General features: G+C 55.9%; 4 protein-coding genes across 4 annotated transcripts; all 4 read left to right on the forward strand.

The window, feature by feature from the left end:
• Nucleotides 1-622: 622 nt before the first annotated feature.
• Nucleotides 623-2,767, forward strand: LMXM_34_4200 (hypothetical protein, unknown function; the record flags this gene model as incomplete). The annotated part of the gene is made up of 1 exon (XM_003879368.1): nt 623-2,767. One exon carries the CDS (start codon nt 623-625, stop codon nt 2,765-2,767), a length of 2,145 nt encoding a protein of 714 aa, XP_003879417.1.
• A 3,530-nt stretch (nt 2,768-6,297) lies between these two features.
• Nucleotides 6,298-8,538, forward strand: LMXM_34_4210 (hypothetical protein, unknown function; the record flags this gene model as incomplete). Its single annotated transcript, XM_003879369.1, has 1 exon — nt 6,298-8,538. One exon carries the CDS (start codon nt 6,298-6,300, stop codon nt 8,536-8,538), a length of 2,241 nt encoding a protein of 746 aa, XP_003879418.1.
• A 3,067-nt stretch (nt 8,539-11,605) lies between these two features.
• Nucleotides 11,606-13,387, forward strand: LMXM_34_4220 (hypothetical protein, unknown function; the record flags this gene model as incomplete). The annotated part of the gene is made up of 1 exon (XM_003879370.1): nt 11,606-13,387. One exon carries the CDS (start codon nt 11,606-11,608, stop codon nt 13,385-13,387), a length of 1,782 nt encoding a protein of 593 aa, XP_003879419.1.
• Nucleotides 13,388-17,959: 4,572 nt separating this feature from the next.
• On the forward strand, nt 17,960-20,962 carry LMXM_34_4230 (conserved hypothetical protein; the record flags this gene model as incomplete). The annotated part of the gene is made up of 1 exon (XM_003879371.1): nt 17,960-20,962. The coding sequence occupies one exon, from the start codon at nt 17,960-17,962 to the stop codon at nt 20,960-20,962; it is 3,003 nt and encodes a 1,000-aa protein (XP_003879420.1).
• Between the last annotated feature and the right edge of the window lie 921 nt (nt 20,963-21,883).

Below are 21,883 nucleotides of genomic sequence, written 5' to 3' on the forward strand. Positions count from 1 at the left end.
TTTTTCCGGAAGCACCATATGAGAGATGGGGAGATCTTTTTGTGCCGCCAAGGCGGTCTCACAGGAATCAGCGGCGATGCGCGAAGCGGATGGCGGCGATAAGGCCCTTCTTGCTGTAGCGGCTTCTGCCTTTGCTGGCTTACCTCGCTCTTCACTCTGTGGTTTGATTCAAAAATACGTTGCTCATCTGCGCACGCTCAGCGACCAACACAAAACTCAGAACGTGAGTTCACCATATATACAATCGGAATTGACGGCGGTTACTCAGCTGACGGCTCTCCTTGATGATGTCGAGTATCTTAGCTGCACCAACTCACCTTTTTTTTCACCATCCGAGCTGAAGTGTGCCCGACAGGTGACGCTGAACTACTCCCTGAGTATTTTGTACTGCATCTCACAGCCCACATACAGGCGGCATGTGAAGGTGCTCATGCTCCTTCTCTGCGAGCTTCGATTCCGCATTCTCATTCATGACGCCAGTTTGTTTGCGATACATCGCCACTCTGCCCCGTCGCTGGATCGCATGCGGGGCGAGTCCTCAGCTGCCAAAGTCGCTGAACAACAAGCCCTTACGGACGCGTTTGAGTTGCTTGATTGGCATCGCTATCGTGACGCAGCGCAGATGCAGATGCGGCGCAACGAGCTGGGGAAGGGCAAAGCCTCAGATTTCGCGAAGGAGATTTTTCTTGCGTTTAAGCAGGTGATGCAGGCCGCAAAGCTTGTAGAAGAACAGCGCCGAGCACTCACTGGCTTCATGGATCTGTCTGTGAAGTCGGAGGAGGAGGCGGCTGCCGGGCATGACATTGCTGGCGCCTTGGAGAAATATGGAGCCGCATCCTACTGGGTGGAGCAGCGGGACCAGCTTCTTGGTCGCCTTGAGTCCTTTGAGACTACCCACTCGCGTGTTATAGCCGGCACCGAAGTGCCGCAGTTGTGTAACCGCCTGCGCGTCTACGTAAAGACCGTGTTTACTGAACACGTCATAAAACCACAGGAGCTGAATGCGTCACAGGTAGATGTGGCGGAGTTGCTCACGTTTTTCAGCGGCAGTGGCGGCAGGGCCCTAGTGGTGGATGTAGCGCTGGCAAAGTTTTTTGACATTGTCGAAAACATGCGCGTGAGAGCTCCCGAGCTGTGGGCGATGAACTACCTGTTGCACTGGTACGGCGTCGAAGAAGGTATCATGCTGGCGCACGAGGCAGATGTAGTCGATGGTGGATTCAAGCAGCAGGGCGGCGGCGCCTTTGAAGAGCAGTTTCTCGCACAGGAGAACAAATTGGTGGTTTCCCAGGTCCTCGTGCCGCAATGTTGCGCCGTAACGCGCTGTGACGAGGCGACAGCCAAGGCTTGGGTGGAGGCCTGCGTTCGCGGCGAAGTTACAGAGAGACACGCGACAGAGGGAGCATCTTCAACGTGGCCGGGGGCGCCTCCAGCCTCGCTTCCGCCGGCGTACCGTCTTGCGCGCAACCTGAGCTACTACTGGAAAGAGGCGGGTGAGGATAAAGTAGACCGCATTGCTGGTGAACTTGATGGTGTTATCTATGACGCCACCACCCGCCAGGTTTTGTTTGTGCTAGAGGCAAAGCAGAACATTGCCGATTTAGGCAAGGCATTCAAGCAGAAGGAACGACTGTACAACGCGCTGGATGCTGCATGGAAGACTTTGTCGCAGGCATCTGAGGAGACGTCGCTGACGGCTGTCCAGCTGTCGGCCGAAAAGGAGATAAAGACGGCAACTACCACTGCCGCAGGCCTGAATGCGACCCCCGCTGAAGAAGCCGTATGCGCGGCCTCCACTAAGCTGCACACCAACCCGGCGGAGCTTCACTTTTTTCCGACTCCAACGCCAGCAGCGGAAACAGCACGCGAAAAATTGTCCCTGGATGAAGGCTCGCCGGTGACCGGTGTGGGCACAGATTCCGCTGCAAACTTCCAAGACCTGCAGAATTCCGACGACACGGCCGCCGCAGCTGCGCCACCCGCTCGCTTGAAGGCAGCTGCAGACCGCCCCGCGACTGCTTGTAAGCCCTTTTTCACTCAAGACAACTTTTCCACTTTCTTCGGGGCAACTGCGAGTGCGGTGCACTGTGATCCCACGGGACCGACTCCGACCCCAACAGGAAGCGATGATATGATGCCTCAACATTTGGGACGAGATGAGCGATGGGTTTATTTAACCTCCTTGTCTACAGGGAACTCTTCCGGTGCAAGAACTACAGCGCCTGCTCCTGGTGGTACCATACACATGGCGGAGTTGATGCTCGTAAAGGCTGCGTGCGACTCTGTCGCCGAAGCATACAACAGATTTTTTGACATTGGCACGCTGCCACGGTCGGCGACGCCGGCTCTGCAGTCTCTCGTGTCAGAGATGCGGGTGTGCTCTGCTTACGCGTCTGAAACAAAGCCAATGGCTCCTTTTCATCTCTCTCTTGAGCTTCCCCCGAAGGAGTGCATCAGTGCCCGGCCAGGGACAGCGGCGGTGAGCCGGTCGGGTCCGTACGAGTATGTCCTTCATCTGTTCCGCCATGATGTTCGGTGCAAAGACGGCACGGCAGCTCTCGAGCAGGTACGGCTGCGGAAGAACTTCATTGATGGCCTCGTCTTTTCTGAGCACTCCCTCATGGTAGCGGTCAACACTGTCGTCAAACAAATGGCTCGCAGATGGAAGGGTGTGCCGTCGTTCTGCGACGTACTACAGATGTTGATGCAGCAACACTGCGTACGAAATCTGGTGATGATTGTCAGTGATGCGGCAGCGGGTGTGTAAAAAAGAACCCGCACATCTCTCTGTGTGTATGCGTATGGCCGAATGGGTGGTACGTGGACATGACTCTATGTGAGCCAGTAGTGACTGTCCCTACTGCCCCTCAAAAAAAAATGCTGACTATGAGAACAAAAAACTATGACTGTGCTAGTGACCACTAGCTCTCTCTCCCCTCCAAACACACACACGTCAGTCTGCGCCTTAAAAAAAACTTCTCTTGGTTTTGCGTCGTTCGTATGTGTGTTGGAGAAGGACTTCGCAGGCTTTGAGTCGCTATTCTGTGCGTTGTACGTTTGGTTATCGTAATTTTTTTCCAAGGTGCCAACCAAGGTCGAAGCACACGCTAAGATGCAATGGTATGGGGAGGCACTGCAGTGATCGCTCCGTAAGTGGACGGGTGCAAATCTCATTGCGCGTACTCCGCCCCACTGCACCCTTCGGGCGGGGCAGCATGCACGAAAAGCGCCCATGTGCGCTCGTGCACGCAGCCGGGTGTAGGACCTCTTGTGTTCACGCGAGCCCCACATGCAGATGAAACGTGTTGCGCGCTCGTATGTGTGAGCGCATGGCATGGCACGTGCATGTCAGACAGTTGGTGCCATTCCAGTGCTTCTCCCCCTCCCCCCGGCCGTCTGATAGATCACCCATCTCGCACGGATCTGCTGCTTGCCGCTCTACACCCCTGCCTTCCGCGTCTTTTCCAGCTCGAAGTGTTGCAATTTTCTCTACTTCCTTCTATCCGCTTCTATGTTCTCTCTCTTTCTGCCCTTCCTCTCTCGTGCCCCTCCAAAGGGTTGCTGTCTGACCTACAGACACGCGCACCCACACACACACACACATATATATATCCAGTAGAGGCGGGTTTGACCATATCTTTGCTCCTTTTCGTTTCCTCTTTCTATGTATTCTGTGTGTGTGTGTGTGCCGCGTTAGTCATCATTCCCCACACACAAAAAAAAAACAAAAGGAAAGTAACTCCAGCGAACGCGGTGCGGCACTCTCCGTTCTGACTTCCTTTTTTTTGTCATTTTTTATGTGAATAGTGGCACACGTTGTGTGCTGGTGGATGCCCAACTATCTTGTCAGACTCACTCTGTTTGGCGTTTTTGCACTTCTCATCTTTGTTTCTATCGTTAGCTTGAGCCGGACTGGTGTGGTGTGTCGGTTGAACTGCTGTTCCTTTTTTTCTTTGAACTTTGCTGTATATGTGTGCGCGTGTGTGCTTGCCCTGTGTGCAGGTGTGTCTTGAACAAGTCTCACCTGCTAGTTATTTTTCCCTCCCCCTTCTTCCCCTGTTTGCTTTTTTGTGCTTCTAGCCGTACCCTCATCTCACGCCTTCATCATCTGCCTCCCTCCCCCTTCCTCACCTCCCCACGGCGCATCCCCTTCTTTTCCACATCTCCGACCTACATCCGTCGCTATTTCTGCATCTTGTTTCTACTCCACCTCTGGCTACTTTCTTTTTTTCCTTGTGGTAACTCTCTCTCCCAACGCCCACGAAGGTTAACCCACGGACGCATACGCATCCGGAGGGACGCGTCGGTAGAGCTAAACGGGGGCATTGCCTTTTCCCACGTCTTACACCGTCTTGAGCACACGGCCTAATCGATATTTCAAGCAGGAGGGTACGCACAGACAACAGGAGGACACGAAACCTTCACAGCATTCTATTCTTCTGCCCCGTTCTTTTTCTTCTTTTGGGGTGCACTACTTCACCCCTGTCTGTCTGACTACACTCATACGGGCATACAGATATTGATATATACATGGATGTATGTATGTGTACATTGCTGACTCTGTTTTCCCTTGTTGACATCTTTTCCTTCATCGCGGCTACCTTGCAACCACCACTTCTTCGTGTACAAAATTCTCGTCTTGCTCGTTACAGCGTACCGTTCCCCCCCCACCGCCTGTGGTAGTGTTCTCGCTTTCTTTTTTTATTTCTCTTGACGTTGTGTACTCACTTCTTCCTTCTATATATATTTTGGTGCGTGTTTGTGTGCGGGCGGTTGCATGTCTCCTGCCGGGTATTCTTATCCTTCTCATACGGGACTTGCTCTCTTCCCCCCACCCCCTCCACCGTTGCTTGTCCATCCGGTCACCTAAAGCTGCAGGGGCCGTTGCTTTCTTCTTCGCTGCACCAAACCTCTTGTCCATCGCCCACTGCATTTTGTTGTTATTCGGTGTTTCTATGCCTTCACGTGTCTGTCCATCTTTGCTCTCACCCGTTCTTTTTTCCTTCTTTCATTTTCTTTCCATTTATCCGAAGTGTTAGCATTGTGAAGCAAGATAGATCGAGCTAATAGACACCAAGCGCGCGAAACAGCGTCGCATCGACGCGAGTAGACGGGACGTGCGCGGAAGACTCACGACGCACCTTTTCCCCGCATTCATCTCCTCTCTGTTTCCATCTCTTGCCACAGGCTTTTTTTCTGCTGCTTGGTGGATGAGGTGCGCCACGCGTGTTTCCCACGTTTCGCGATTGTGTACGTCTCCGTGCGGTGTGATGTGCATCTCCCGCGTTCTTTTTTTTCTGTTTGTTGTTTGTCTGTATCACCCAGTGAATCTGCACACACGGGCACTTTTTTGAACGACTACGATAATATTGAACCACAGGGCACTGACACGAGGCAAGAGAGAAACGTATGCCCTCTTGGCAACCTGCCGTCGCCTTCACTATTCACGCTTTCTCGCTACGCGAAACGTCTTCTGTGTTTGCGGACTCTCTCTCTGTCACGTGTGTGGCGGAACAAGGGTATACCAACATTACTGACGTCCCCATATGTATATCTCTCTCTTACCATCTGTCGTACTTGATTTCCTCACCGTATGTGCAGCTCAGCGCCCTCCTCACATTCCCGTGCTATCCGCGACTTGTCTGTGTATCTGTAGTCGGCTTAACGCTGCCCTTTTTTTCTTTAAAGTCTCTCTTTCTCCCCCATCTCTTATCCTTTCACCGTGGTCCCACGACGGGATTAAAGCCACAGCTTCAAAATTTTCGCTGCTGGCTGAAGGAGCGCTTCGTTGTTCTTCTTTTTTGTGTGTGTGCTTGTTATTGTTGCTCGTTCCGTTTTTCGGCGGACGTGCGAGCGCACGTTTTCCTCTAGTTTGTGTTGGGCTTTCCTCTTCGCACGCGTGTGTGAGTGTGTGCACATATCTCTCTGCCACCGAGGGGAGGCAGACGAGGGTAGCCTATCGCTGCGGCTCGGCGCTGCCTTCTCCTCGTTTTCTCACCGATTCTTTCGCCCTTTCGCTTCATCTCTCGCTGTTTGCGTGTACTTGTGTTCTGTTTAGTCGTAGCTGTTGCTTCTCTCTCGTCATCTGCATCTGTTCGGTCTCTCGACGAGGCCTCGCCTCTCCGCTCACATCAAGTGTGCCTTCTCTCTCTGTACCTGTGATCACGTTGGTTTATTTTTCGTTTTCTTGAGGACTTGTTCGCTCTGCCTCTCAAGTCGCCCCGCTTCCTCATCATACTTGCATCGACGCCATTCACATTCCGTTGGTCTTGGCCGAACCCTCTCACATACACGCCAATGAGTACGCCATCCATCGGCGAGAGCGTCGCCTCCATTGCCGACAGCCTTGACGGTGAGGAGTTTCTGGCTGCCAGTCTCTTTCACCCGAGCAATGTCGATCTCCGCTCCACGGTGCATGACTCTCCACGGAAGAGCTTTCAGCCGCGCTTTGCGCGCATCAATTCGATGGATTACCGGGGTCAAAGCATCGTTGAGAACATGAACAATACGTCGCCTATCAGCTGCTTATCGTCGCGTATGTCGCAAAGGCCGCATCTGCGGAAGCCCGTAGCGGCAAACCGGCCTGCCGAGGCGGTGACTAACATATTACCACTGCATTCCGACCATACGCAGCCGAGGGACAAACCGCTTTCTGGCTTCATGCTTGACGCTGGTGACCCGAAGGCGGCGTACTCGAGTGCGCCGACACGGCCGAAGTGCGCCACTTCATCTGTACCAGCCCTGCTCTCAACGGCGGCGAAGGTGGCGGCTGCCAAAAGCTCTCGTCAGGCGCTGAAGACCTCCACAAGCAACTCACAGACTGCTTCCGGTTCGGAGCACACTCCCAGCAGCGATGCCGTTGTGGATATGCCCTCGGCCTCGGCATTCTCATGCACCGACAGCGCCAAGCGCGTGCAAGAGGTACCTACGTCAAGGCCCGTTGGAAGTTGGAAGAGGGCTACTAGCGGCAGCGAATCGAGGGAAACCACGCCGCGGAGCCATCCACCGCGCAGGACTGCCGACTCCGCTGCAACGGCGTCCGTAGACGCACACCGCAGCGGCATCGTCGTTCACATGCCCCCTCAATGCGAAGGCGTAGACTTCATCCACAGCGACGATGCTCACATTACTGGCACTCATCGACGGGGAACGGTGCCAGCTCCTACCGCGAGTGCGAAACTGACTCCGACGCTGTTGAATGCGTTGTCGCCTTACTCGTCATCACCGGCAACAAGAGTCCCCTCAGCACCTTCGCTACTGTCGAGGTTTCGCTCTGTGCCGGTTGAGAGCAGCAGCAGCGTTGGCGGTGCCGGATCATCTCCGCAGCGGACTTCGCCAGAAAAGTGCGCGGCAACAGAGAGAAGCCGGGCCTCCGCGCTGTTAGTCCCAGCTGGTGCCGCCAACCAGGCCGCTGTATCTCCCCTGTCGCCGGAGCACATCTCCTCCATGCCGTCGTCGAACTCGCAGGCAGCGGAGCGCGACGGCAGTGGTGGCTCAGCACCGTTGCGCCAAAATGTTAGCAAACACCGTCACTCGATGCGGGTGCTGCCACAGTGCTCCACGGGCGTGCACAACACCGAAAAAAACGACGCCGCAGCAGTTTCCATCCCCATGGTGTCGAAGGCATCGAAGGCGGTGAGCCGTAATAGCACCTCTAGGTCGCAGCCCCTTGTCGCGACTCCTTCCGTAGCGCCGGATTTGGCATACGTGACGCGTTCCTCTGACGGCAGTCCGTCTGCAATCGCTCGGGTGCCACAGCCACCAGCAAAGGTGAAGTCTCTGAAGATGAACGCGCCGCAACCCACAGCCGCTACGCAGCGGCACGCAGCACCTTTGCAGCTGCCTGCGCGCAAAATTCTGGAACCTGTCCCGGCGCGCGTTGTGCTGGCCAGGGGTCCCGAACACAGGGGTACTCAAACGCTGCGGGGCAACCAACATCAAGAGCGCCATTCGCCGATCGATCTTGTGAAGTGCAACGAGAAGTTTCCCGCAAAGACCAGCACTTCGCAGAAGTCAGACTCGCTGCTGAACGCCAGCGGGACCGACGTCAGCGACTCAAAGCAGCGCGTCTACTTCTGTACACTGTCCCTCGGCGACGCGATCATGTCGAGCTTCGCCAGGGACGCTGGAGACCTGCACCTCAAGGTGAATCGGCCAAGCATCTTCACCTCGGCTATTCGCACAACGGTGAAGGGGCCTGGAGGGCTGAGAGGCGCCAAAGTTGCCCCGCTCGCTCATCTTCAACCGCTGCCGAACCCCTCTTCGCGGCGACCGTCGAATGATAGTGCGTCTCCCGTGTCTTTGACGCCGCCGCGCGCGGATGTAGCTACCGCGCCTCCGTCACCTCAGTTGTACTCATCTGGTGGATCACCTTTGTGCTCCGATTCTCACTCGGCGCAGGCGCCGTTATCACCAAGCGACGGGTGCCGATGCTCGTCACGGTCGCCTCCAACCAACGTCTCAGAGGAAGGTACTATGTCAGTCGAGCCGCTCGAACCGAAGAACATTCTCCCTTCCCACAGTGGTCACCAGTGCTAGAGAAACCCGCGCATGATTTTGGAGTGCCTTTGAAGCGCTCCGCGTCTCACCATGCTCCCCCCTCCCGTCATGCGGTGCGTTTTTCTAATGTACACAGTTTACCAGTGCCCTTTTCCGAAAGCCGGGTGCGCGCTGCGTTCAACAGAGGAAAGCACTGCGACGGCCGCGTCTCCTTCCCGTCATTTCACGCGTATTTCTCATTACTTTTGGATAAAGACGGTGCGTCAGGGGGGTGGGGGCGCTGGCGTGCGAAGTCGAAGCACAAGCTCCACACGCGTGCACACATGCACACGGAGAGGGAGAAGCGGACTCTGTTCCGCACGAGGGAAAGGCTTCCGAAGTTGGCGGTATGTTTGCGCTACGCCGATCCCCACTGCTGTTGCGTTTATTTTTTTCTTTCTGTCTCGGGGACGGGGAGGGGAGGCGGATTCCTTGATTTCTTTTTTTCACACTCACTGCGATGTGTACGTGTGTTTTGTGCACCCTATGCAAATAGCGTCTGCGTCCTCCCGAGTGAGTGCACTTGCCCAGTGATAACTCTAGTCAGCTTCTCCCTTTTCCTCAGTTCTGCGACGATGCCTTCTTTCGTGTGTGTGTATATGTGTGTGTGTCCTTGCAGGCTACGCGAATGTGCTGTGCGCTCTCTCTGCGTGCGCTTGTGTTTCTCTTTCATCTGCCCTTCTCTTGTGATGAATCACCCGTGGTTCGAGACTGTGCTATTCTTGCCTTTCTTTGACATCCTTATCCTGTGCTCTCTCTACCTGTTACTCGTGGTGACTTCTCCTGTCACCATGTACAGGAAACGCGTTTTTCTTCGATGCCACAAAAATACCAGTCGGACTGCACATCTTTTCTCCGTATTCTTCCCCGAGAAGAGATAGGGGCGCCTTTTTCGCTCCGTCCCTGCGCGAGTGTTCCTCCGCGGCGTATCCTTGGAAGACAGATGGCCATCACACCTGTGATCGAACGTTCGGCTGCTGTTTCCTGCTGTTCCGCTGGTGCACTGCGTTGATGCCTTGAATTCGCACACTTGTGATGCCTCGTCCTCCTTACCACCTCCTATCTCACTTTGCCTTCCTTATGTTGGTTCTTGCCTTGCTGTGTGCTCATCGGTGCTGTTTTGCGTAATCGACATGCGCATCTCACGGAATGTTTCTCTTTGTTTGTTTTGGAACACACTCGTCCATCTTGTTTCCCTGGCGCGTATCCGTTAGCGCACCTGCTTCCCCACAGTACATGCAATCAGACATCGTTCCCATTTGTGGCCCCACCTTCCTTTTATCTCAGGGTGCAGCTAACCTAACCGGTAGCGCACCTGTCCACTGGCGCAACTCAACGAGGTTTGTAGCTGGGGAACCGCAAATCCCCTCTGTCTTTCGTCCTCTCGACACTGTCTATTTCTCCGTCGTGATCTTGTTTGTTGTGACGCACCTGAGACGGCCACAGGTTTGCCTCCCTCCCCCTCCCACTCTCCTCGCTCCTCATCTGAAGCGCTTCCCACCACATGACTGTCTTGGGTACTTGCGCCTCTTCTAGATAAAAGAGTAACAACACAAAAAAGGAAAGGCCACCACAGGATCTACGCCAACGGAATCAAATCACACACAGAAACCCACAAAGGACAGACCTTGAGTCCGACACACGCATTTTACAGCCTCCGTGCATGCCTTCTCCTCTGTCTCTGTCTGTCTCTGCCCCCCCTCCCCACCCCGCCCAGGAGCACCGCCACACAGAGAAAGGGAAAGTGGCATAGAGACCTCCAGCGGGATCACGCCCAAGCACAGAGTCGCAGAAAGGGGAGGCACACATACACACCCTCGAGCGCTGTCGGCTCTCCTCATCTCCCTTGCTACTGTACGTGCGTTCGCGCTCCACCTTTCTCAGTCCTCTTTCCTCGACGTGGGCTGACTCTCCAGCTTGTTGTAGTGTCGCTGCTGATGCTGCTGCTGCTGCGTCTCTGCTCGCGTTGAGCCTTCCTCTTTGTTCCATCTTGTCTTTTTTTTTCTCCGCACGTGATTCTTTTTTCGTCCTTTTCCCTTTACCCATTTTTTTTTTCGTTTCTCCGTTGTCTCAGTGGGTTATGTGCCTGCTCCTTTCTCCGTTCTCCTTTCCCCCTTCCCATCCATCCATCCCTTTGTTGGATCTCTGTGTCTGTCTGTCGGCCTCTCTCATAATTTGTCCATTTCTGAAGTGAAGCACGCGAACCGATACACTTGCCGTGGCAGTGGCCTTTCGCTTTGCACATAGACGCTCACCTCCGCCCTCCTAGCACACCTCTACCGCTTCCTAGCCGACACTTGCGTGCTCGAAACTTGTGTGGGTGTACTTGTTTTTCCTCTCTGATTTAGTGCATTGCTTCCGGGTGGAAGCCGAGCGAGGTGCGCGTCTCCCAAGTTTCCGACGCCATCTGTCGCTGTACACCCCCTCCTCCTTTTCCTCGCTCTCCCTTTCGTCTTTCTCGCCTTTTTCGCTATCAGTGCTTTGCATGTGTGGCGTCCCTCTCTCTCTCTTCTTTTGGTTCGCACTGAGCGGCTCTTTGTTGTTGTTGCTCACTTCCCTCTTGTATTCTCCATCAGTTCCTTTCACCCATCCCCCTCCCCCCTCCTCCCACCTATTCATTCCTACCTCACACGTGTCGGTTCTCCTCAGTCCCCCCACCCATCCCTCCCTTCCGCCCTCTTCTCTGGTATATACCTCTTTTTTTGGTATTGACCCTGTTCTCCCTCTCCTCCCCCAGCTCCTCCCCATCTCTCGCAGTCTTTCTCTCTGCGCGCGTGACAGCATTGTTCTTTGTTGCCTTCCCCACACAACCGCTCGCCCGCTCGCCCTCCACTCGAACCGGTGCCTCAATCTCATTTGTCCTTCCGTTTTTCCCTCGCCGTCGTCGTCTCAGTTGCGTTGCTCGTCACAACGTCCCCTCACTTCCCTTGCTGGAGTCCGTGCATCGTTGTTTTTCCGTTTTTCTTTTTTTTGTGTGTGTGTGGTCTTCGCGCGTTCAGATTTTTGTGGCGGTGCGACGTTTTTTTCTTCTTTCGGAGTGATCGACCTGTTTTAGCTGTGCACCACTATGGCAAATTTTCCCGAATGGAACTCTGGCGAGATCGTTGAGGAAGATGTCGGCGAGTACCTGGACCCGCGCAGCGCTCTTGCAGCAAAGGTGCCACCCACGATGCGCCGACAAGGGCGCGCTCCTCCTAAGAAGGACATGACGCTTGCTGCGAGCCCTAAGGCAATCGTCGGCTTTGTTCCGATGGTGGAGTGCGACGTTTTAGATGATGAACTCGCTGGTAAGGGCCTTAGCGGTTTGCCTCTAGAGCTGTGCCTTGACAATAGGCACTTGTCTAAGGCGTCGCCGCCCCATCATGCCGTGCCGCATCCGAAGGGGCTGCCCACATCAGCGAAGGAGTCAGAGGCGGCGCCGACGCGATCAGCTAGGCGGCCATTGGCCACGAAGGTTCCACCATGCGCGGCGTCGACGACCGGCGTTTCTGCCGCTGCACCCCTGCAACTCTCTTCCGCAGTGAGAACGCCAAACGGAACTGGGGGGCCCAATGTCCCGCCACAGAACACCGATCCCAGCCACCCTCCTCCGTCAAAGTTGCGGTCGACGTCCGGCGCACAAAGCAGCGAAACGACGATTCCGCTGCCTGCTGGTCGCCCGCACGGGAGCAAATCTTCGAAGCTGAGCAAGCGTGTATTTAGGGTCTCTTCGTCAGGGACGTTTGTGAGCAACACCGGCAGTGGCACCACCTCTGAGTGCGACAGCAGCATCCGTGAAGCTTTTCTACCTCTCTCAGCCCCTGCAGGCATGAGTCTGCCAGCCCTACAAAGTAAGGCTGCCCGTGCTAGGAATGACACTCTGCGCAAGCCCTTCTCGGCTGAAGCGCCGGCGTCACTGCAGGCCAAAATTCCATCGCATGCCTCGCTCTCTTCGAGGGCGTCGGGGGTACGCGGGCCGCTGCCAATGCCGAAAGATCGCGTAGTATCGTGCGGCGTCGCTGCACCCGCTTCTTCTTCACGCGTGGCGAACCCATATTCATCCTTGAAGGGACCTGTGAGCGGCAACTACGCCGTTCGTGCTTCGAGGGTTGCACCGAGCATGGCTGCTCCTGCTTCCACGGGCCCCACGAGGAGCAGCACGACAGCGATGAGTGAGACACGCGCGACGCACTCCGCCAGCATAACGCGGAGCACCTCCGTGCGACGCGCCGTGCTGAATCTCAAGAGCGACCCCGATCCATCGAGTGGTGACTATGCGTACGGCGGCTTCTTTTTATGTGAAAGAACAGTCGAGCATCAGTGCACGGACTCTCTCGCCGGAACACAGGTGCTCACCACTGCCTCCAGCACTGCCTCGTCCACCGACTACTCGGCACTGCGAGGGATGTACGACTTGTACGCGCACGAGCCGGGCAAGACGGGGTCTTCGATAGCGGCGCCGCACATCGGCTTTGGTCTAGCGTCCGTGATGGATGAGCTGCGCGACACCACCGCTCGCCTACCTCCCCTGTCCGCCTTTAGCGGCCAACGGTCCAATGCCATGACGTCGGCATCACCACAGCGCCCTCGACCCCAGCGGCACTCGGTGTCTGCCTGCACCATGGCTTCCCGCACGCACTCCTTTTCTTGCCAGGGACCCGTTACCAAACCTGCGATGACCGGCACAAAGGCACCGTCGGCGGCTTCCGCCCTCGCCGAGGGGAATGAGGACGAAACGGTCAAGGAAGAGAAGGGGGAGAATGACGTGATCGTCAGCAGCAACTTCCAGAGCGCCGACAAGCACCGCAAGTCTGTACCGCACAAAAAGCAGGCGGTGCGTCGACGGGGCACGGATTTCGACAAGATTTGAGCAGAGAAACCTCTTGGCTGTCTCCCCTGTCGCCCTTTCCGCACACGCTTCTCACACTCTCCTTTTCGTTGTTAGCACTGTTTTTATTCCGCGTAGCCGCTTAGACGCGCTGCTGGGCTGTGCGTTGCTTCTGTGTGCACACGTGTGTCGTATATCTGCGGGTCTACGTTCCTGCAGAGGGTGAAAAAAAAGATGCGATGCACTTTTTGCTCCTCGTGTGTCCACATGCACTTTACGCGCTTACTGGACGCGTGGCACACAGGGGCGGAAAGGGGGAAACGTATAGGTGTGAAACAGTAAGAGCGGTCTCTACTGCTGCCCGTTCTGCGGGCACACTGGGGGTGGGGCGGGTTTCATCTTAACAACCATACTTCTTTTTCACCCCCGAATCGTTTTGCAGATATAGATATGTGTAGGTATATTTATATGTGTGTATGTGTGTGTGCTTGCGTGTCTCTCTCTGTATATTTTGTCATGCGTGGGACTGTGTCTGCGCATGTGAATTACATCCTTGTTGAATCGCTCAAAGGATCAACAAGATGCGCGTCTCTGTTTGACCTGTGTAATGCTTCTCTTCCCCCTCCCCCTTTCTGTGCCCCTCACCTACTCTTCACTTGATCTTCCCCTACCCGGGTATCGATGCGTATTTATTATTTCTGTGCTTTTCTTCAAGTTCACCTATCGTATCCCACCTATATATGCGTTCCCTGCTTTCCATTTATATGCTCTTTGTTTATTCCGCTTTCTCGCTTTCCTTCTTGTCGCCGGCGCTGGCGTTTTTTTTTGTTGCTTGTGTGTGTCTGCGGGTGTGCTAGAGCCTTTTTTTACCCTTCTGTTGCTTTGATCGCCTCCTCTCATCGATTCTCTCCGTTTGCCTGCCGTGCCTCTTACTTGCCCTCGGCGCGTGTTTCTCTCCCATCGTTTCTCTCTTTCTCTGCGAATTATGTTTGGAACACGTGCAGGATATGCGAAAGAATTGAGTGGCCGCCAGGGTACAGCAGGTGCTGTTTCACTTTACACAAACGTCTGCTCATCCTCTCTGTACATTTGCTTGTCGAGTTCACTTCAGGGCGCCCTCTCCATGTCTGGTGGTGGGTCGCAGTCTACCGCTTTCTTCTCGTGTGTCGCGAATGGTATAATGGTCGGTATTTGCTCAACGGAGAGTCGTGCGTTGTTTGATGTCTTTTTTTTTCTTCGACACAGAGGCAGGTTGGTTAATGGCGTTGGTCTCACTTTGTCTCTGGTCTGACGAGATGCTTTCGTTTTCTCTTTCCCTCTTTTGCGCTATCGAAGATCGAGGCCCACATAGTATGGACGGAGCTCGGTGGGGTAGCGGCGAATCGAGCGGGTTCCCGTTGGGCTGCGCTCTCGCTTTCTCTCATTTGTTGACGTTTGTCGATGCGTCTTGGCGTTCTTTCTCCCTCACCCCATTTGACATCTTGGTGATGTCACACGGAATCCTTTTTCTTTCCCTACGGCTTGTGTTTGTCGATACCACGTCGCCGCAACGTTACAGTAGAGGCGCATCAGTAAAACCCCCATGTCTTCGGTCCCGCCCTCCCCCTCATCCCTTCGGCACTTTTTTTTAGGTGCCGTTCTCTTTCTTCTCCGTGTACCTGTGTGTGTGGTGTGTGGTTGCGTCCGAGAGTAAGTGGTTTTTCACTTTTGTGATGTTTGTCGCCATCTTTGCACATGTTTTCTACCGAGGAGCTCCGTCATCAACCCCAACCCTGCTTGCGCGTTCATGTCGACCCCTCACCCCTCTTTCGTCGCCCTCTCTTCCCCTGCTATGCCTGTCTTTCTTCCGCTCGTGTCCATTACACGCCTCACGACATTTAGGTACACAATGGCGCATTCTTTCCCTTTTTCTTTTTTTTTGTGTGTGCCGCGTGTGTGCCAGTGTGCGGATGCGACTGTCCCTCTTCCCCCCCTCCACACAAACCCCTCCTATTACCCCTTTCCACCGTTTACTCGCCTGCTCTTTCTCGCCCTCGGTTTTACGCCTCCATATGACCCCCTTCCACCCCTTACTTCAGCTGGTAAACACGAAACGAAAACAGCAGCAGAGGAAATAAAGGCAAGACGGCAGCGCACCGCCTTGTTGGCTTTCTTGCCCTCCTGCATTTCTTTTTGCGCCTGTGTGCGTATGTGTTGCTGCGACGGCGTGATGTTCGGTTCAACACGGAGCGCACAGGAACACACACGTAATAACTGCGTGGGGGAAGGAGAAGTGGCACTACTGTATCGATGCGTGCAGCGGTGCACGGTGCGCTGTGCTCGCGCACGCACGTCGCAGGCTCCGATGTGTTGTCGCTCTCTCACATCTATTTCTGTGTCTGTCCCCGCCCCCAGTCCTGCCCCCAGTCCTGCCCCCTCCCCTCTGATGGCGGGCGGTGGGGGACACTTCAGCGTGGTATCACAAGGTCCGGTGCCCCAGCCTTGTGTGGGGTAGCCGAGCAGTCCACCCTACCCCTGCCAATGCCGAGCCGCTTCTGCTGGTGGCAGGGCCACGCGCCCACGGCCTGGGGAAGCCAGTGCGATGCTGTCGCTACTGATGTCGGCGGTGAGGTCCTGCACGGCGCTGTGCCGGGGCAACCTGCGACTGCGCACACGTCTGCGCCATCCATATGATTAGGCAGCGTGTCAGCGGCGCTGGAGCGCATCTCTCACCCGGCCCTCACGCTGCCTTGCTGGTGCGACGATGCACCGGGGGGCGACCAGCAGATTGGGAGCGGCCGTGAGGCGACCTGCGGGGCGGGGGACGGGCGTGTACACAGCGTGTGAGAGATAGAGAGGCCGTGCGCCGATCACTGTGCTGGGGGCATTGCTGTAATGCGTGTGGGCAGCGCTGCGTCGCACCACGCGATGGGACGTGTGACAGGGCCACGTGGCGGGTTAGGGTGGCGCTTGAGCTCCTGTTCTGTGGCAGAGAATGGCCACTGACACAAGGAATAGTCTGCCGCACTTTAGTGCCTGTTAAATTCCCTCTCCCCCTTTTTAAATGTGTGAGTTTATCGTTCTCTTCTATATATGCCACCCTCCTTTGTTGTTGTTGGTTGCGCTTATCTCATCATCGCGTAGTGCGTACGGTGCTGCACTCGTTTCGGTGGCGCTCCTCTATTTTGCTGTTTTTTTTTTGCTTGACCATTCTCGTATACCATGATCATCGCGTGGTAAACTTAATATTCTGTAGATGGATTTCCTCAATGAACGCGCGCATCCGGCTCGGGACGGTTCTTCGTTCTGTTACTGCCTAGTACTGTCTCCAGACTTATATGGGTACTCCTTTTTGTTTTCTGTTTAGATTTTGCATCCACCTTGCTCTTCGTTTTTTTTCATAAATCGTCTGCCGCTGCTCAGCGTATCTCCGCTTGGAGCCCATTTTCTCCCTCTCCCTGTGGTCAACCGTTTCTTCCTTGACTCTTTCCCTTCCCTTTCCCCCGATTGTCCTCGAAATTTCACCATTCTCGCTTTTCCAGTGTTGCCTTTTCGCTTCGTGCCTGTCTAGGGTGGCCTCTCTTTTCTGTAGGCGTGCGTGTGCTCCGCGTGCCCGTGCGAGGGATGGAAATGCTCTCCTGGTTTCTTCTTTGCTTTTATCGCTCTTTTTTACTGTTTGTTCTCCCCCCCACGCGTCCGCAGTGCCGCAAGGATGAGCATCCCCCATCCGTGCGGAACTCCACCATCATGTCGGGCACTCTGTCGTCTTTGGGGGGACGGTGACGATGATGATTTCACGCATCGGCTTCGGTTCAGCTAGTTAGTCTGCACCTTTGTGCGCGCGTGCGTGCACGAGCCGGAGCTCTTCGGCGGGGTTCCATTCCCGATGCCACCTCCACCTTCGTTCATCAGTGACTCTCTCTCTGTCTGTGTGCATCTATGGAAGACGCCGCAGACAGCCATGCCACTCTTTCCCACACACGCTAGTACGCGCGTGTTTTCCCTTTCGCGGGAAGGACGAGCAGCTGTCTCTTGCTGCTCTGAATCCCACATCCACCCTTTCCGACCCTGCGTGGCTATACGATGCTGTGATGTCCTATCGATGCTCTGGACTGTTTTTCTTTTTCCTTTTTCTCAACTCGCCCTCTCTCCCCCTTCCACTCCCTTCCTTCCTTGACTCAAACTCCAGCCAACACCACGACAAACGATATTCCTTGTCACGCACACCTGCGCGAGCGGCGCCTCTCACTTCTCTTCTCTTGACCGCACTCGTAAATGCGACTGGGGACTTTTCTTTCCTTCTTACCTCTAACGAACGTCACGGGTACGTCGCATCTTTGCTCTGTGGTGTTGTGCATCTGCGCGTCCTTTCTTTGTGGTCGTTTTCTCTCCGGCTTCAGCATTAGCCCACCCACCCTTCCCTTTTTTTGTAGTCGCTGGCCCGTGTGTGCGCTATGCGAGGTCATAGACGTGCACACTGACGCGCAGTCAGCCGTATTGCTTGCACCTCATTTACGTGTCTTGCTGATCTCTTTTTGACCGAGCGCAGGCTCTAGCACAGCGGGGTCGTTTCCCGTACCGCCCTTCTGCCATACGGGAACAACAGCAGCAACAACTCGGAAAGACCCACTCAGCATGTCGCGCCCAACGTGGTCACACGGCGGCCGCATCCTCTTCAATGCGTCCCGCGTCTACTATGTGCCGGATAAGCCGTGTCTTCCACCGCTTCGATGGATGCCGGAGCGGCAGCGGTTTGAGTATCTGAGCAAGGAAATCGAAGAGGACGTCTCGTTGCGGGCGTCGCTGGCGGAGCTTGCCGAGGCATGCTCGCAGGTATACCAGCTACAGCCGCTCCAGCAGCAGTTGCCAGCTGCGTCTCTGAACGGATACTTGCCTTGCGAGGCGCTCTACGGCGTCCTGCCCCTCGGCGCGGCAAGCAACTCTGCCCTGCTTTACGTCACAGAAAAGGAGTACGTGTGCACGCTGTGCGTGGGGGGCGCGGAGCACGACGTGTTCGCCGTGCGAGGACTGCAGTGGCTTTTTTTGCCGTGCGCCACGTCAGCCTTGTCAGGAAGGCGACAGAGTGGCCAGCGTCAGCGGCATCACCGTGGCAGTCTGCGAAGTGGTAACCGCAACGATGGCAGCGATGGTGAGAAGCTAGATGGCGCAGATGGTGACGCTGGAAGCGACGTGTATGGACAGCACCTCCGTAACTCCCTGAACGGCGACTCCACGAGCGAGACAGATGAAGACGACGACGACGCTGAGAACGGGTCGTCCGTGATGCAGCGCTTGCCCACAAAGACGCTGAACGACTATCTTGCCGTGCTGAACCGCTTTTGCGAGTCAGTCAACATCGAGGACGGAGGTCAGCGCGCCAGTGCGGCGGCAGCAGCTGCCGCCGCTAATGCACACACAGATGACGAGGTGCAAGAGAGTGCTTCGCAGCTGCCTGGCATTGTTGGCCCCGCCAGCCGCTTTTCGTACTTGTATTACTCGCCGACGCTGGACCTCAGCACCGATCCCGCACACCTCTTGGATCTAATCACTCACAGCGCGCATCCGCACGTCAACGACGGTGCGACATCGACTGGTGGTGGTGCTGTGAGTGACACCACAAACGGCTCGTTGTCGTCGAATACTAATCGGGAGAGCAGCGGCACGACAACCGAGTTCTCCGATCAACCGCGCCTCTCCAAACGCGCGCTGCAAAGCGCGGCGAACCATTTGTGGGAGGAGAGGCGCGCGGCCGCCCTCACACGCCAGCTGTACCAGTGGAATGGACCACTTATCGGTGACGCCTTTGCCGTGCCGACCCTGGCGGCGCTAAGGGAAGAGCACGTGAGGGGGCGTGCGGAGGCGAGCAGAGAGCCGTGGAGGTGCGTCTGCGCAGATGAACTGCTACGTGACGAGCTGGCGCAGTACCAGCAACGCGGCGGTCACGGTGGCGGTGCCGTCTCTTTACCTGCCAGCACGATGCCTGCAACACCTTTCTCGTCGTTGCCTCTGTACGTGCCTTCGTACATTCGTGGCCTTGTCGCCCAGACAGTGGCGTCCCCATCCGTGCGCATGACCTTGGTGACTCGCATGTGCTGCCGCTGGGCCGGGACGCGGTACAACCGGCGCGGCCTCGAGCCGGGACACAGCGGCGTCGTAGCGAATATGGCGATGACGTCCCTTTGGGTGACACCGCAGTCAGCGACGAGTGCCACTCCTTCAACGGAGAAGGGCGACGCCACCTCAGGTGCGAGAAGGTTTGCTGTGTACAGCATACTTCGCGGCTCCGTCCCGCGGCGATGGGAGCAGCCCGCGAACCTCTCGCTGAAACCAACCATCAAGATCTCCCCGGCCGGCAATGCTGCCGAGGAACTTGGTCGCCATGTGAGACTTCTGAAGCAGTGCCTGCCGCCGTTGCGTGCTCTCTACTGCCTAGACACCATGTCTACCTCCGAGTTAGAGGAGCCGCTCTCTGACGCCTTCGCCACCGCTGTCCGTCGCTACAACGAGGACCCGCCGAGTCCCTTCACGTCCGCCAAGAGTGGCATGTATCTTTCCACGTCAAGCGTAGGAGCGACGGCAGAAGAGAAGGATGGCGCAGCTGCCGCTGTGACGGGAGGCAATGGAGAAGATTCGGCCAGCGCATCGAACATGCCGACTCGTGACCCCATGGTGACACTGGTGAAGTACAACGTGAAGAGGGCTCTGAAAACGCTGTCGTACGTCGGCATGATGCGCGAATGCATTGCCAAGCTGGACCGTGAATCTGGCGGGGGCACGTGGTTGGATTTCACTAAAGGCGAGGCACACGCTCCCTGCGCTGGAGATGACAGGGCTGCCATGGGAGGAGGGGAGTTGACTGTGCAGAACAACAGCAGCCTGATAGGCACGGAGGGAGATGCTGAACACAGGGACGCTGCACCGCGACTCTCGCTGGCCCATGTGCAGTCAAGGCTCGTGCGGGTGAACTGCCTAGACTGCCTGGACCGCACCAACCTGGTGCAGAGCTTTCTGTGCTGTGCAGCGCTGCCACAGATGATCGAATACGTAGAAGGGAGATCGCAAGAGCGGGTCCAGCCGTCGATATCTGCGGTGCGCTTATCACGGAGTGATGGCGACTTTGCACAAGCGTTCAGCCGTCTTCGCCTGCTGCTCGCTGCGCAAGGGATGGCCGTCGCGCAGCTCTACGCCGGCACGAAGCCGCACTTTTTTCCCTACATGCTTAGTGGGCATTATCATTGGTCGCATAAGGCGGAGGAGGGTGTGTTGGCGCTACGCCGGTGGTGCCAACAGAACTTCTTTGACGGCGGGAAGCAGGATGGAGTGTCGCTCGTGACACGGCAGCACGATCCACAGGTGTTCAATGCCGATATCGAGAGCCCCTTCTCCCGCGATCTCAGCGGGATGAATCACCAGGTGCTCTTCGGCGTCCTGCTTGGCGTGCTGCCGTTCTTGTACAGTCTCCTCATGTGCGTGAGCGAAAGAGGGGGCTTCTCCTCTTTTGTCTTTCAGCTGCACTTTGGTATTTGCATCTGCTGGATGGCCTACCTCTCTGTGCTGTACAACAAGCTCATGCGGTATCGCGTCACATACACGAATCGCCCGCTCCTGCTATACACGCGCCAGGCAGATTGGTGCTGAAGAACGTATGGCCCACAAGGAGAGGGAAGGGGTGGCGAATGTGGTGACGAGGAGGGGGCACAGGACACTTTCTTTTCTATTTTTTCTTTTTGTCGTGTGGACGCTCGCCTTTCGGCGGTCAAGAGAGAAGACGCACGTTCTTGCGCGAGGGGCCACATATCGGTGCATGCGCTTGTGTATGTGCCGCTGCTGCGGCGGCGACCCTGTGAAGCAGAGCGGCTTTTTGTGTGTTTCATCTTTTTTTTCATGTTGGGTTTGCTCCTCCATCATCTTCCGATATTCACGCAGGTCCTTGCGCAGGGGAAGGGGAGGGAGGAGGAGGAGGAGGATTAGAGAGGCAGCAGCGGGCCGAATGGAATAGTGCATCTTTATCGGATGTCTGTGGTCTGTGGCTGTTGCTGTGTGCTATCAAGTGACGTTGCGCGTGCCGTTGTGTGCGCGGTGTGCGTCTCTGGGTGTACTTCGCATATCCGCACGTGCACGCAGTATAGAAGAGGCTTCGTGCACTTGTTTCTTGTCCACTTTCACTACCGTTTATCTGTGTCGCTGAACTGCCTTCTCATTTCCCGCGCCATCTCTTCGCTCTTTCGGTTAATCGGTGAGGATAGCGGTGACTGGAGGAAGAGAGGCGAGGTTGCCCGAGTCGGCACTTCTCCTCACCTCTCTCTCCCCATTCTATTTTCCTTTTACGCCTTCTGGCTACATCGGATTTGCCGTTTTACCGAGGCATGCACTGTTTTTTCCTACCCAGTCGAAAAAGCAAAAGTAAATAAATCAATCGAATGGTCGTCCTCGTGGAGAGACGCGCTTGGCGTGCACCACCACCTACACCTCCTAAACTCCATGCAACTTTTCCGCGTCATGCACCCCGGCTTCACAGCCAGGGACGGCTGCCGTCTTCAGACACAAGAGCAGAATGAC

The sequence above is a fragment of the Leishmania mexicana genome, chromosome 34, assembly GCF_000234665.1.
Source record: "Leishmania mexicana MHOM/GT/2001/U1103 complete genome, chromosome 34".
Classification (NCBI taxonomy): Eukaryota; Euglenozoa; class Kinetoplastea; order Trypanosomatida; family Trypanosomatidae; genus Leishmania; species Leishmania mexicana.